Source organism: Ursus arctos, unplaced genomic scaffold, assembly GCF_023065955.2.
Source record: "Ursus arctos isolate Adak ecotype North America unplaced genomic scaffold, UrsArc2.0 scaffold_34, whole genome shotgun sequence".
In the NCBI taxonomy this organism is placed as follows: domain Eukaryota; kingdom Metazoa; phylum Chordata; class Mammalia; order Carnivora; family Ursidae; genus Ursus; species Ursus arctos.
Window position 1 is genome coordinate 30317545 of NW_026623030.1, and position 12974 is coordinate 30330518.

General features: G+C 65.3%; 1 protein-coding gene across 1 annotated transcript; it reads left to right on the top strand.

Moving 5' to 3' along the window:
• The first annotated feature begins 703 nt into the window (after positions 1 to 703).
• MMP17 (matrix metallopeptidase 17) lies at positions 704 to 12232 on the top strand. The gene is made up of 9 exons (XM_044389925.3): positions 704 to 846; positions 1625 to 1754; positions 2244 to 2527; positions 3222 to 3398; positions 4702 to 4801; positions 5647 to 5729; positions 5824 to 5976; positions 10216 to 10473; positions 11055 to 12232. Exons 1-9 carry the CDS (start codon positions 807 to 809, stop codon positions 11378 to 11380), a joined length of 1551 nt encoding a protein of 516 aa, XP_044245860.3. The 5' UTR covers positions 704 to 806; the 3' UTR covers positions 11381 to 12232.
• Positions 12233 to 12974: the final 742 nt, after the last annotated feature.

Sequence of the window (12974 nt, forward strand, 5' to 3'; positions counted from 1 at the left end):
TTCCTGCTTCCTGTTTGGCTCTGGGGACCCCGGTGCCAGGGCCCTTTTCGGCAGATTGTCCCGACAACGCTGTGTATGCTTTATAGAGCGCCCGTGTCAGGTGCCGCTGAGAGCATTTTCCATGTCCTAACTCACGATATCCTCACGCCCACAGGCAAGGAGACCGCCCAGAGGGGTTGAGGGACTTGTCCGAGGTGCACGGCGAGGAGGTGGCCCAGTGGCACTTGGCCCCAGGCAGCCTGGCTTCAGAGTCTGGGCAGCTCATGACCGGATTTCTAAGACCAGAGTCTGAGCTACGGCCCTTCTCAGTGTGGGTTTCAGACCTTCGATCCTAGACGGCTGCCTCCCGAGGCAGCTCTGGGCCTGAATCTGGCACTTGCCACATGTAATAACCTTTTTAAAATGTCACTTTGTCAAGTGTGCCCTGGGCATCTCCTGGCTCAGGGGAAGTGAGGTGGGACAGGCTGCCGTGGGCGGTTGTTCAGGTGGTGCACTGCTAAAGCTCACCCCTCCGAAGGGGCATCAAGTTTATTCAGACGGCTCTCCAGCATCTGTCTATAAAGTAACTTAGAGAAGGGGCACAAGGCACCCTGTGGGCTAATAGGGGGCTGGGGCCAGTGGTGAACAGGGCTGGCAGAGGCCTGCCCCTCACCCGAAGAGCAGGCGCTCTTCTTGTGGGGCTGAGCCCACCTCACTCTGCTCTCTGTTCTCAGGAGTGGCTGAGCAGGTTTGGCTACCTGCCCCCCGCGGAGCCCACAGCAGGGCAGCTGCAAACGCAGGAGGAGCTGACCAAGGCCATCTCGGCCATGCAGCGGTTCGGAGGTCTGGAGGCCACCGGCATCCTGGGTCAGTCCAGGGGTGACAGGAGATGGGGTTTCCCCTAACTCCCCCCTCCCTGCCCCGGCTGCCCTTTGGGGCCCTTTGCCCTCTCCAGCCTGCCCGTGAGGTGGGGTTAGGCCGGGCCCGCTGTCCCTGGGGACACGGACTCCCGTCGGCACGCTCACCACCCCCAGGTGTGGGCACGGTGCAGGGGAGTGTGCGCCAACTGCGCCCAGACCCGTCGGCCCCCCATCCAGCAGGGTCTCACGCGCTGGTGCCCCTGGGGGCTGAGGGGGCCAGCTGTCGGGTGGGATCCCAGTTGATTCTTGTCCCGTGGAAGTGGCGGATCTGTGTGGCCAACACTTGCAGCTTTCCACGGGAAGCCAGAGACCTGGGGGGTTCATGTGAGCACCCCAGTTTTTACATGTTGGCAACCGATCGAGGCTTGTAGAGCCCTCCTGTGGGCTGCTGGGGCGCACCTGTGGCCAGGCCTCGGAAGAGGTCTACACGTACGTGTCGCAGCGGAGCTGGTCAGGCGTGTGTGCTGGGAACGGCCGGGAGCATGGGAGGCCGCATGCAGGTCCGGGCCGTGCTGCCCCCCGCCGGCCAGGGCCCCGCGGCGTCCCCTCCCACTGGTGTTAGTAATGCTTTGCATGACCCCTGTCCTGGTCGTAGATGTTAACACCTCACCCCCCAACGCCCCCGCCCCGGCTGTGAAGTCTGGCAAGTCTAGAGCCCCGGGGCAGGGACTGAGGATAGGGCCTGGGGTCAGCTCTCGGGGACTGACCCCCAGCCACCCCTGCAGACGAGGCCACCCTGGCGCTGATGAAGACGCCTCGGTGTTCCCTCCCTGACCTCCCGGCTGCGGCCCCAGCGCGAAGGAGGCGCCAGGCTCCAGCTCCAACCACGTGGAACAGGAGGAGCTTGTCCTGGAGGTGGGTGGGCTGCCCCTGCCTGACTCTCCACATCCCGGTGCCCGGGGACTGCCGAAACAAGCACCCGTGAGCCAGGCTTCGGGGGTCGGGGAGCGCATCCTCAGTTCCGGAGGCCGTAGGTCCTGGGGTCGTAGGGCTGGCTCCCTCTGAGGCTCCCTGGGCGGGTGGGCGGGGGGCATCCAGCCCCGGCCTCTCTGCTCGAGGTGCTCCTGGCCGCCACTGACCCACAGCTGCAGCCCCTGCGTCCACCCTCACGCGGCCTTCTCCCCGGCCCCCGTGTCCCCTGCTGTGTCCTCCGAGGACACGTCACCCCATCCAGGAGGCCTCACCTCAGCTCTTCACTAGGAAGAACGGAAAACCCTGTTTCCCAGCAGGGCCTGGATGGGCGACCCTGGGGAGGAATGTGTCCGGGAGACCCCGTCTGCCGGGGGTGGGGGCGCGGCCTGGGCCTGGTGGGCAGACCCCGGGCTCTGACCCCGCCCCCCCCAGGGTCCGCACGTTCCCACGGGACTCGCCCCTGGGCCGCGACACGGTGCGTGCGCTCATGCACTATGCCCTGAAAGTCTGGAGCGACATCGCGCCCCTCAACTTCCACGAGGTGGCGGGCAGCACCGCGGACATCCAGATCGACTTCTCCACGGCTGACCACAACGACGCCTACCCCTTCGATGGCCCCGGCGGCGCGGTGGCCCACGCCTTCTTCCCCGGCGACCACCACACCGCGGGGGACGCGCACTTCGATGACGACGAGTCCTGGGCCTTCCGCTCATCAGGTGCGTCCAGCTGACGCTGAGTCCCAGGGACACGCTGGGTTACAGGGGCCGCTCCAGGCCTGCGGGATGAAGAGCGCCCGTGGCCCGGAGCGGTGTGCGTCTGTCCCTTACATCGAGGCCAGCCTCACCCCGCTCTCTCGGGCAGGGGCACCTGCCCCGCTGATCGTGGGCTCGCAGGCCTGGGACGCGGGCTGACGCTGCTTGAGGTGTGTCCCCCCGACGGGCTGAGCTGGGCTTGTCCTCACCCTGGTCCCAGCCTCCAAGAGGCCTCTACAGGCCGTCACACCCTCACCCCCTCGCTCGCCAAGCCCCACTGGCCCGGGAAGGTGCAGGCCCCCAGGCTCAAGGTGGCCGGATGGGCGGAGCCACGTGGCACAGGGCATGGATGTGGGCCAGGAGATGGGGGCCACTGGAGTGAGTCCACACTCCAGCCCGGGGGGGGGAGCCCGTCCCCACCTGAGGAACCAGCAGTGACCCCGCAGAGCCTTTGGACCCTTTGCCATGGTGGGAGCTGAGGCCCGAGAAGCCCTTGTAGACCCCAGGAGGGCCTCGGCAGGAACCGGGACAGCGGACCCCTCACATCACACCCCTCCGGATGGGTGCCCCCCGGCCCCTGTGCATGAACTCGTCCCATCCTCGTGGCCTGGCCCGGCTGGCAGTCCCTCCCCTGACCCACTGCTCTCTGTGTTCCCAGATGCCCATGATATGGACCTGTTCGCGGTGGCTGTCCATGAGTTTGGCCATGCCATCGGGCTGAGCCACGTGGCAGCCACAAGCTCCATCATGCAGCCCTACTACCAGGGCCCCGTGGGTGATCCCCTGCACTACCAGCTCCCCTACGAGGACAGGGTGCGGGTCTGGCAGCTGTACGGTGAGCCCCCCAAAGTCAGGCACCATCTCCCCGGGCTGGGGACAGAAAGGCAGGGCACCCCCCGAGCACAGCACCCCCAGGAGGAGGGCTCTTCCCGTCTTGTTCATCCGTCTTCGTGTGCTCAGCTTCTGGTCCCTGCATGGCACGCCTTCGCGGCTCCCTCATGCGTGTGGGATGAGCGAACGGCGGTCTGTTGCCAGGGTCCTGGGATGCGGGGCCTGCAGCCCAGTGGCAGAGCTCGCCCCAGAGCCCCCGTGCCCCGGGCGAGATCCCAGGCTGGCCCCAGATAGCTTCACGTGGTGACTCGGGCACGGTTGAGGCGCCCCTGGCCCTGTGCAAACCTCATGTGTGCCTGGTGGCCCCTCTTTACACCTACGAGGGAGGACCGGCTGAGGCAGGATGGCCCGTGGCGGCCGACAGAGCTGGCCCTGAGCCCAGAGCCCTGCTCGGACACCTGCCCTGCTGGGGACACGTCAGAAACTGGCACGGAGGGAGGCCCCATCCCGTAGCGGGCATGGGCCTGGGCCAGAGGCCGTGTGCGGCTTCTGTCTCCCTGCCCCAACCCCCGTCTGCCCCCCTCGGAGGCCAGACCCTGCCTCCCCTTCCTGCACAGCAGCCCTGCCCCCACCCCTGCAAGCTCCCCCCAGCGCCCGCCGCGCCACTGGGCTTTTCCTACCAGAGTAAAACGCACCACGTTAACCACTCGGAGCACGCAGGTCAGTGGCATTGACCCCGTTCACAGTGTTGCCATCTGCCACTTCTGCCTAGTTCCAGAACATTCCTCACCACCCAGCAGCCACTGACCTCCTTTCTGTTCGTCTGCCCCATGTGGACTTCTCACGCAATGAAATTGCACCCGAGTGGCCTTTCATGTCTGGCTTCTCTCACGGGGCGCGCGTTCCCAAGCCCTCGTCCCGCTCACGTCCCGCCCACGTCCTGTCGCTGCCTCCCTCCTCTGTTGCCCAGTGAGTCCATCCGTCCACTCGCGCTGGTGGACACTTGCGGCATTCCCACGTTTTGGCTGCTGTGCACATTCACAGACCACTTTTGGTTGGAACCCCTGTTTTTGGTTTTTTGGGGTGTGCACCTGCAAGGAGGCCTGGGGGGCAACCTCATTCAACCCCTGGGGGTTAAGGAGGGGTCGTGGGGACCCCTGTGTCTCCTACTCATGCTGCGATGCTCTGGGCCCCGGGCATGCGCAGGGCCCGCCACCCCCTGGCCACAGTTCCGTATTGGGGGGTCCTCAGAAGGCGGTGGGATTTGCAGGGAGGCGGCCCTTCAATGCAGCCTCTTGTCTCCACAGGCGTGCGGGAGTCCGTGTCCCCCACGGCACAGCCAGACACCCCGGAGCCCGAGGAGCCCCCGCTCCTGCCAGAGCCCCCCGACAATCGGTCCAGCACCCCGTAAGCCGTGGGCCCCTGGTCTGCATGCTGTGGCTGGTACCACCCCCAACAGTGGCTCGGAGCCCCCAGGCTCTTCTGAGAAAATCACAGCTCCGGGGCCACGTCCTGAGCGCGGCTCCCTGTCCTCAAACCCCCCAGACGGTGGAGGGGCACCTGCCCACCCCGACCTGGGCTGCAGGGGTGCTGGAACCCCCTTACCCTTTGTCGCAGACGTGAGCCCATGATGTTCCCTGATGCTCCGCTCGCTCCGCGCTCTGTCTCAGCCGCCCTGGACCGCGAAACAGGGACGCGGGCTTTGCGTTCTTGTTTATTAATTGAAGTATAGTTGACGTACAAAAAGGGCCTCCTTTTAATTCCCTTCTCTCTGACGCGCTCCGTTGTCCTGCGTCTCGGAGCCTGCGGGCAATGACGTGGGGTGTGAAGCCCAGCTCCTCCTAGTGGCTCAGGAATGGGGGCTCCTCCCAGCCTGCCCGGGTCTGTGCCCCCAGCCCCCCTCCCCTGCCCCCCAGCTCTCTCTCCCCCAACCCCTCCCCTCTCCCTGCACACTCTCCCCACCACCCTCCCTCTCCCCTCAACCCCTCCCTCCCCCTCCCCCGGCCCCTGCCCTCTCCCCCTCCTCCAGCCCTCTCCCCCAGCCCCCTGGCTCTCTCTCCCCCAACCCCTCCCCTCCCCCTGCACTCTCTCCCCCCCACCATCTGTCCCCCCAAACTCTCCCTCTTCCCTTCCCCAGGCCCTCCCACCCAACCCCTCCGTCCCCCCTCCCACCCCATGCCCCCCTGGCTCTCTCTCCCCCCTCCCCCTGCCCCCTTCCCCCTCCCCCAGCCCGCTGGCTCTCTCTCCCCCAGGCCCAGGAGGGATGTGCCTCACCGCTGTAGCACTGACTTTGACGCCGTGGCCCAGATCCGTGGCGAGGCCTTTTTCTTCAAAGGTAACCCCCACCCGGTCCAGCTAATGGATGGCAGGGCAGCCCCTTCGGGCCGCAGACCGGCCCCCTGCAGCCGCACCCCTCTCTGTCCCCCCAGGCAAGTACTTCTGGCGGCTGACGCGGGACGGGCACCTGGTGTCGCTGCAGCCGGCGCAGATGCACCGTTTCTGGCGGGGTCTGCCGCTGCACCTGGACAGCGTGGACGCCGTGTACGAGCGCGCCAGTGACCACAAGATTGTCTTCTTCAAAGGTGGGTGGGCCCCACCTGGCGCTGCCTGTATGGCTGCTGGGACCTGGGCGAGCCCCCGCGGTCTGCTCCAAGCCCAGGGTGGGGGCAGCTCACTCACTTGTGCACGCCACCTGTGTGTATTTATTGAGCACCTACTGTGTCCTCGTGCCGTGGCAGCCATTGCGGGCACACGGTGGGCAACACAGGCAGAGACCCTCGATCCGGCAGGAGGCACGCGATTAGCACCTGCAGGTGGTGAGGGACTTAGTTTCAGATAGAGCTGAGGGAACAGCATTCTGGGCAGAGGGAATGGCCAGTGCAAAGGCGCCAGGGCAAGGACCATCCTGCCGAGCGCCCAGCGCCCCAAGGAGGGTGTGAGGCCGGCGTGGGGTGCAGGAGGCCCAAGGAGGGTGTGAGGCCAGTGTGGGGTGCAGGAGCCCCAAGGAGGGTGTGAGGCCGGCGTGGGGTGCAGGAGGCCCAAGGAGGGTGTGAGGCCGGCGTGGGGTGCAGGAGCCCCAAGGAGGGTGTGAGGTCAGTGTGGGGTGCAGGAGGCCAGTGTGGGGTGCAGGAGGCCCAAGGAGGGTGTGAGGCCAGTGTGGGGTGCAGGAGCCCCAGAAGGAGGGTGTGAGGCCGGCGTGGGGTGCAGGAGCCTGGAAGTGCAGGTCTGCACCTGCGGGGAGGGAGCTAGGTTTTTTTCCCAGCATGGTGGGAGCCCCGCCCAGCTCCCACGTCTCCCTCGTCTCCCTCATCTCCCTCGTCTCCCATGTTGTTGGGGATGACAGGTCTGCTGGCAGCCGGTGTCATTCCACACCACACCCCACTCCCTGGGCTGGGCTGGGGGAGGCGCTGCTCTTGGGGCACGGCCAGGATGCTGGGGCTGTGGCAGGAGCTCCTCAGGTCTCTGGGCACCTCAGGGGTGGGGAGCCTTCCCGTCACACCCTCACTGCCCTGTGCTGCTGCATTCTGGGGTGAACCACCCCGCTTCCCCAGAGTGAAGCCACCCTCCTGCCCTGGCCCAGGCTTACCAGCCCCGCCTTGTGCGCGCTCCAGAGCCTGACACCTCCACACCCGGGGACCCCTGGAGCCACACGCTGTGTCCCCCCACCCTGCTGGCCGAATCACTGCCCAAGGCCATGGGCATGGCAGTGGGACCTGCAGGGCACAGTCTTCTAGGTTGGGGTTATTTCTCAACAGTTGAGCATCGGGAGACCCCCATGGCCCTAGCATTGGGCTCCCAGACGGTGTGGCCACCTGACACCTGTGCTGAGTGCAGGAGAGCGGGGCGGCTGGGTCAGGTTGGCCACCCGCCTCGTGCCCCCCGCTCCAGCTCCGGGGAAGCTTGGCAGCCCTTACTGGGTCCACATCCCATCGGTGGGGAAAGGAGTAGCGGAGGCCTGAGGCCCCAGGTCAGGGGCCGGCAGGGCTGGTTCCTTCTGAGGCTGCAAGGGAGACTGGCCCCCCACCCCCCGCCCCACCTGTGTCCCCGCCGGGCTTTGTCCCGTGTGTCTCACTGTGCGTGTGTCGTCTCTGACAAGGGTGCCACTCCGCGGATGTCAGGCCCACTCGACTCCAGCACGACTTCACTCTTAACTAATTTCACCTGCAAACACCCCGTTTCTACGTGAGTCTGGTGCTGAGGTCCAAGTGCATGTGAATTTGGGGGAGCGTTTTCAACCCAGCGCAGCAGCTCTTTGAACCCAAACGGGGGACCCTGTTTCTTTGAGGAGGTAACGAATATTCCGCGTTTCTCATGCTCCTTCCCGTCACCGGCCAGCGTGTGGTCGGGGCCGGGCACCTGTCAGCGGTGAGCTGTCGGGGTAACCAGTCAGTACTGGCCCCAGACAGTGGGTCTGGCCGCCGTCCCTGGGGCGAGCCAGGAGTCGGGCCAGGGGGCCTCCCCGTAGATGGCACCGTTCTCTCAACCTTCCAAAAAGCAAAGTTGGAAGACTGCTTACGACTCTTATATCGTTTGTACTTGACGTTCGCCTCCCTGGACCGACCACCGCCTTTCCAAGAGAGCGCGTGCATGCGAGGGGCTGCGTGCACCTGCTCTGTCCTCGTTCCGCGCAAACAGCCGCCTGCCACGCACGCTGGCCGTCCCCTGTCTCTGGGCCTCGAGAGAGCTTGGAGGTGGCTTCACGTCACTGCAGAAGGAGCCTCCTCGTTCCTCAAACCTCTGTTCTGGGAGATAATTTCCGACCTCGGGGAACGTGGCAGAAACAGTACGTGAACGCCCGCGTGCCCGGCGTCCAGCATCGCGCCTTGTTCACGTTTTGCTTGATTTGCTTCCTTTTCTTCCCATGGACGGTTCTACGCTTGTGTTCTCCTGACCCGACGACGAGGGAGCGGCCACACCAGGACCCCTTACGCAGCGTCTGCCCTCCCCTGGGCACGTCCGCAGCGTCCCGCCGGCGCCCCTCGGGCAGGTCACCTGGCAGTCTCTGCTTCTGCTCCTTTAGCAGGAGCGTCGGAGACGGATGTGCCCCGCGCCGCCCTGCCCACGGCGGGAGCTGTCTGATGTCCGCTGAGCCCCCCGGGGGTAGCACCCCCGCGTCTCCTGCCCTTTGTGCGGTGGACACACCTGCCCTCTCGGCTGTAGGGGGCCCGTTCTGCGGGTGTGTGGGTTTCCTTCGTGCACCCCCCCATCAGACACTCCAGTCGTCTGCTGTCTCCGGCTAAGGATTTTTAAAAATTATGTTTACTTTCAATTGTGGTAAAACACACACACACACACACACACACACACACACACAACTTTGCCATCTTAACCACGTCTACGTGCACAGTTCAGGGCATGAGGCACCTTGCCATGGTGTCCAGCCACCACTGTCACCTCCAGGACGCTTCCATCTTCCCGTGAAACACCGAGCCCCCAGCCCCTGGCGCCCACCGTCCACTTTCCGTCCGTGGATTGGACGGGACGCCTCGCAGACGTGGAGCCATACCGCACGTGTCCTTTCGTGACGACTCACTCCCCGCGGCATCGTGTCCTCAAGGCTCATCCGTGCTGTGGCAGGTGTCCCCGCGTCTGTCCGGTGTGAGGCTGGGTCATCGATTGTGTGTGGATGGCCCACCAGCGGACGCCCGGGTGCTGCCCCCTCCTGGCTGCTGTGAATGATGCTGCTGTGACCACGGGCGTGCAGAGAGTGAGACGCTGCTTTCGACTGTGTGTCTGCCCGGCAGTGGGATTTCCGGAGCCTCCGTGTCTCACATTTGGAGGACCGTCCACGCTGTTTTCCCAGGGCCACCCGGGTCACATTCCCGCCAGCAGGACACAGTTTGTCCATGTCCTCGCCAACACTTGGTTTTTTCAGGTTTTTTTTTTAAGATTTAATTTATTTATGTGACAGAGAGACAGCCAGTGAGAGAGGGAACACAAGTAGGGGGAGTGGGAGAGGAAGAAGCAGGCTCATAGCAGAGGAGCCTGATGTGGGGCTCGATCCCAGAACGCTGGGATCACATCCTGAGCCGAAGGCAGACGCTTAATGACTGAGCCACCCAGGCGCCCCTCTTTTCAGGTTTTTTGGTCGAGGCTGTTCTCATGGGTGTGAGAGGGTCTCCCGTGGTGGTTTTGATTTGCGTTTCCCTAATTAGCGACCTTGAGCGTCTCTTCATGTTGCCTGTTGGCCTTTTCAATATCTTCCTTGGAGAAATGTCTGTTCCAATGCTTTGGCAAAGGATTGTCAAGTGTTTTCCTCCTCTTACTGGCCCCCCCCGCCGCCGTACGTAACAGGCTGCTCGTCGCCACGCCGGACGGGAGAACTTAGCGGGCAGCACAGTGCCCTGGCGAGTCCAGAGCGCTGTCGAGGACACACCCAGAGACCGTCTGAAGCCATTTCTTCTTAATTTTACATACGGATTTGAAGCTCTTGGTGATCTCTAAACGTTTTGCTTCTGTGTAAACACTGACAAGGGTGCCCTTGCGTCGCTCCAGGCCCCGACGAGTCTGTGCCCGTGGAGACGCGGCCTCGTCACAACAGGGGGTGAGGCGGGACAGAGCGCAGCGGCCTCCCGGGCCGGGCCCTCCACTCCAGTGCGTGGAGTGGGTGCCCTGTCAGAACCCGGGGTCTCAGGCCGCCGGCAGGTGGGCCGACCCCGTGCCGGGCACAGAGTAGGTGCTCAGTAAATACGCGTGAGGCCCCGGGGTGCAGTGGGGCCGGGGCAATGGCATGGGGTGGCTGACGGGGAGCGGAAGGGCTGGAGCCTCCGCCCCACGGGGTGGGCCGAGCTCTGGCCCACGGCGCTCTCTCTCACCCCCAGGAGACAGATACTGGGTATTTAAGGACAATAACGTAGAGGAAGGATACCCGCGGCCCGTCTCAGACTTCGGCCTCCCGCCGGGCGGCATCGACGCTGCCTTCTCCTGGGCCCACAATGACAAGACTTATTTCTTTAAGGACCAGCTGTACTGGCGCTTCGATGAGCACACACGGCGCATGGACCCCGGCCACCCCGCCCGGAGCCCCCCGTGGAGGGGCATCCCCAGCACGCTCGACGACGCCATGCGCTGGTCCGACGGTGAGCCCCACAAGGCCTCAGCCTCCCCACCTGTGGAATGGGGATCACAGTGGGCCTGTGCCCCCACCGACCACCCGGGGTCACCGCTACGTGCAGCCTCCTGCTGCCTCATGTGCCCCAGGGCCTTTGCACCTGCCCCACATCCCGCAGATGCTGCCCAGACATCAGCATGGCCCCTCCCTCATGCCTCAGGCCCACATGGTGCAGCCCCACTGGCAGAGGGGAGAATACATCTCCCTCCCTACGGGGCAGCTGACGGGGCCAGATGTTTCCTTTCTGTTTTCAAAGCCGTGTTCCCAACACCTAGAATGGCCCGGGGAGGCCCTCAATAAATATCCCATAAGAGAGAAATCAAGAGGTTCTCTCATCCATCCCCCTGCCTCCTGGCAGCTTCTCCAAGCTTTTCCAGGCCTGGGAGGCCCTGGGTGCCCCCAGATGACCACCGGGGCTGAGACAGACTGACCGTGGCAGACACTGCGCTTCCCGTTCGCTGTGGGCCCACACCCCGCTCCCTTATCCTCCTGCTGTCTAGCCTCACCCCTGCCTGCCGCAGCCACAGCTCACTCCCTCTTCTCCCCCAGGTGCTGCTTACTTCTTCCACGGCAAGGAGTACTGGAAGGTGCTGGACAGTGAGCTGGAGGCAGCGCCCGGGTACCCCCAGTCCACAGCGCGGGACTGGCTGGTCTGCAGAGACCCGCAGGCGGACCCGGAGGGTGCGGGCGGAGAGGCTGGGGCCCACGCCCGGCCAGGACAGCACGGCCGGAGCCGCGCAGAGGATGGCTTCGAGGTCTGCTCTTGCACTTCGCCGGCCTCCCCTCCCCCGCGGGCCTCGGGCGCACTGCTGGCGGCCTCCCTGCTGCTGCCCCTGGGTGCATTGTGGACAGCGGCCCGAGTCCTGGCGCTCTGACAGCCGCCGGCCTGCGAGAGGGCAGATGGGTCCCAGCTGGGGCCTCCCAGGACAAGGACGAGTGCCCCCACCCCTCCAGTGCCCGGACCAAGAGTTCCTGCAGCGCCACACGTGGCCCTGGGGCCCCAGCCTTGCTGAGAAGGACGCATGGCCAACTCTGAGCAAAGGCCACCTGGTCGCACCCCCACAGGTGGCGAAGAGGCCAGCAGAGGGCGCTGCCCCTCGAAAACACCTGCCCTTCCTCTTTGGCCACGGGAGGCCTGACTGCCAGCTATTGGGTGGGGAGACTCCTTGGGGCCGGGCTGGGGACAGGAGCCGTCCTTCCGGCCAGCGCACAGCTGGATCACCAGGACTCAAGTGATGAGCCCGGGGAGGCAGGGTTGGGCGTTGGGGGGCTACACTGCCCCAGCCTTGCTGGCCCCGGGAAGAGCAGCCGGTCTGAGCCAGCCAGCAGCCCGTCCGTCGGCACCACCAACCCCGTCTCACGCCCATACTGCTGCCCCTGGTGCTTCCGCCCACCCGGGGGGCTTCTGTCCCCCACCCCTGTGGGTCTGCAGTTGCCTTGCACAGGGCAGCCTCCAGCCCACAGATGAGTCCCCCAAGCTGGGGCCGAGGCCGGTCCCCCTCTTGACACATTTCAGACAAACACGACTTCTCCCTGCTTCCTGCTGGCTTGGCCTGGCTCCCTGGTGCCCTGCAGGCGGGGGCCACAGGGTGAATGTCCTCGGGGGCCTGGAGGGCCGGTGCAGACCTGGCCCCAGAACTTTCTGCGCTTGGGAGGGGCGGGGGCTTCCAGGAAGAGGCCTGTGCGGTGCTCACTTCCTCCCCTGGTGTTCACCAACCCCTTCCTCTCCAGCACCTCCTGTACCCCGTCCATACACCCGTTTCCTAGGCCAGGGAGCCGAGGGCCAGTCCCAGGACATGAGCCCGCTTCCTGCAGGGATCAGGTCTCGGAACCCAGGCCCTGGCACGTTCGCCCAGCGCTCGCTGATGGAGCCCCTCCCTGCGTGCACACGCTCGCTGCTCCGAGCCAACCTGGAGAACGCGCCCGTGCCCGTTCTGGGTGAAGCACCTAGGATGCCAGCTGCCAAAACCAGGGAGCCACCCAGCAGGAAGTGCAGGGAGGCAGCTGGGTGGGCAGTCTAGGCACCGCCCTCCCGCCCAGGGACGCAGACGGTGGGAGCTGCGCCCCTGAGTCAGGAGAGACGGCCTGTGCTGGAAGTCCGGGTGTGGGTGGTCTACCCCCCCAGCGGCTCCTCCTTCCTAACCGAGGCCCACCCCCCACCTCTGCTCTGGGTGTTAGGTCCCGCCCCGTCCGCAGGGAGGGCGTGGTGATCCCTCCCATTCCAGCGAGGCTCATAGGCCCCAGGTGGGCGCACAGAGGGCCTGCCTGGCCATGTTGGAGCAAGCGTCCCCAAGCGGCACCGGCATAACCCGGACCTGGCAGAATGCAGGCTCTCGGCCCTGCCCCCGCCATCAGAGCACGCTGGGTGGGGCTGGTCGTGTGTGCTAACCCCCACCCCCCCACCCCCCGTCCGTGCCTATGACACACTGCTCTCCTGGAGGTCCAGAAAGGCTGCCCTGAGCAGGACGG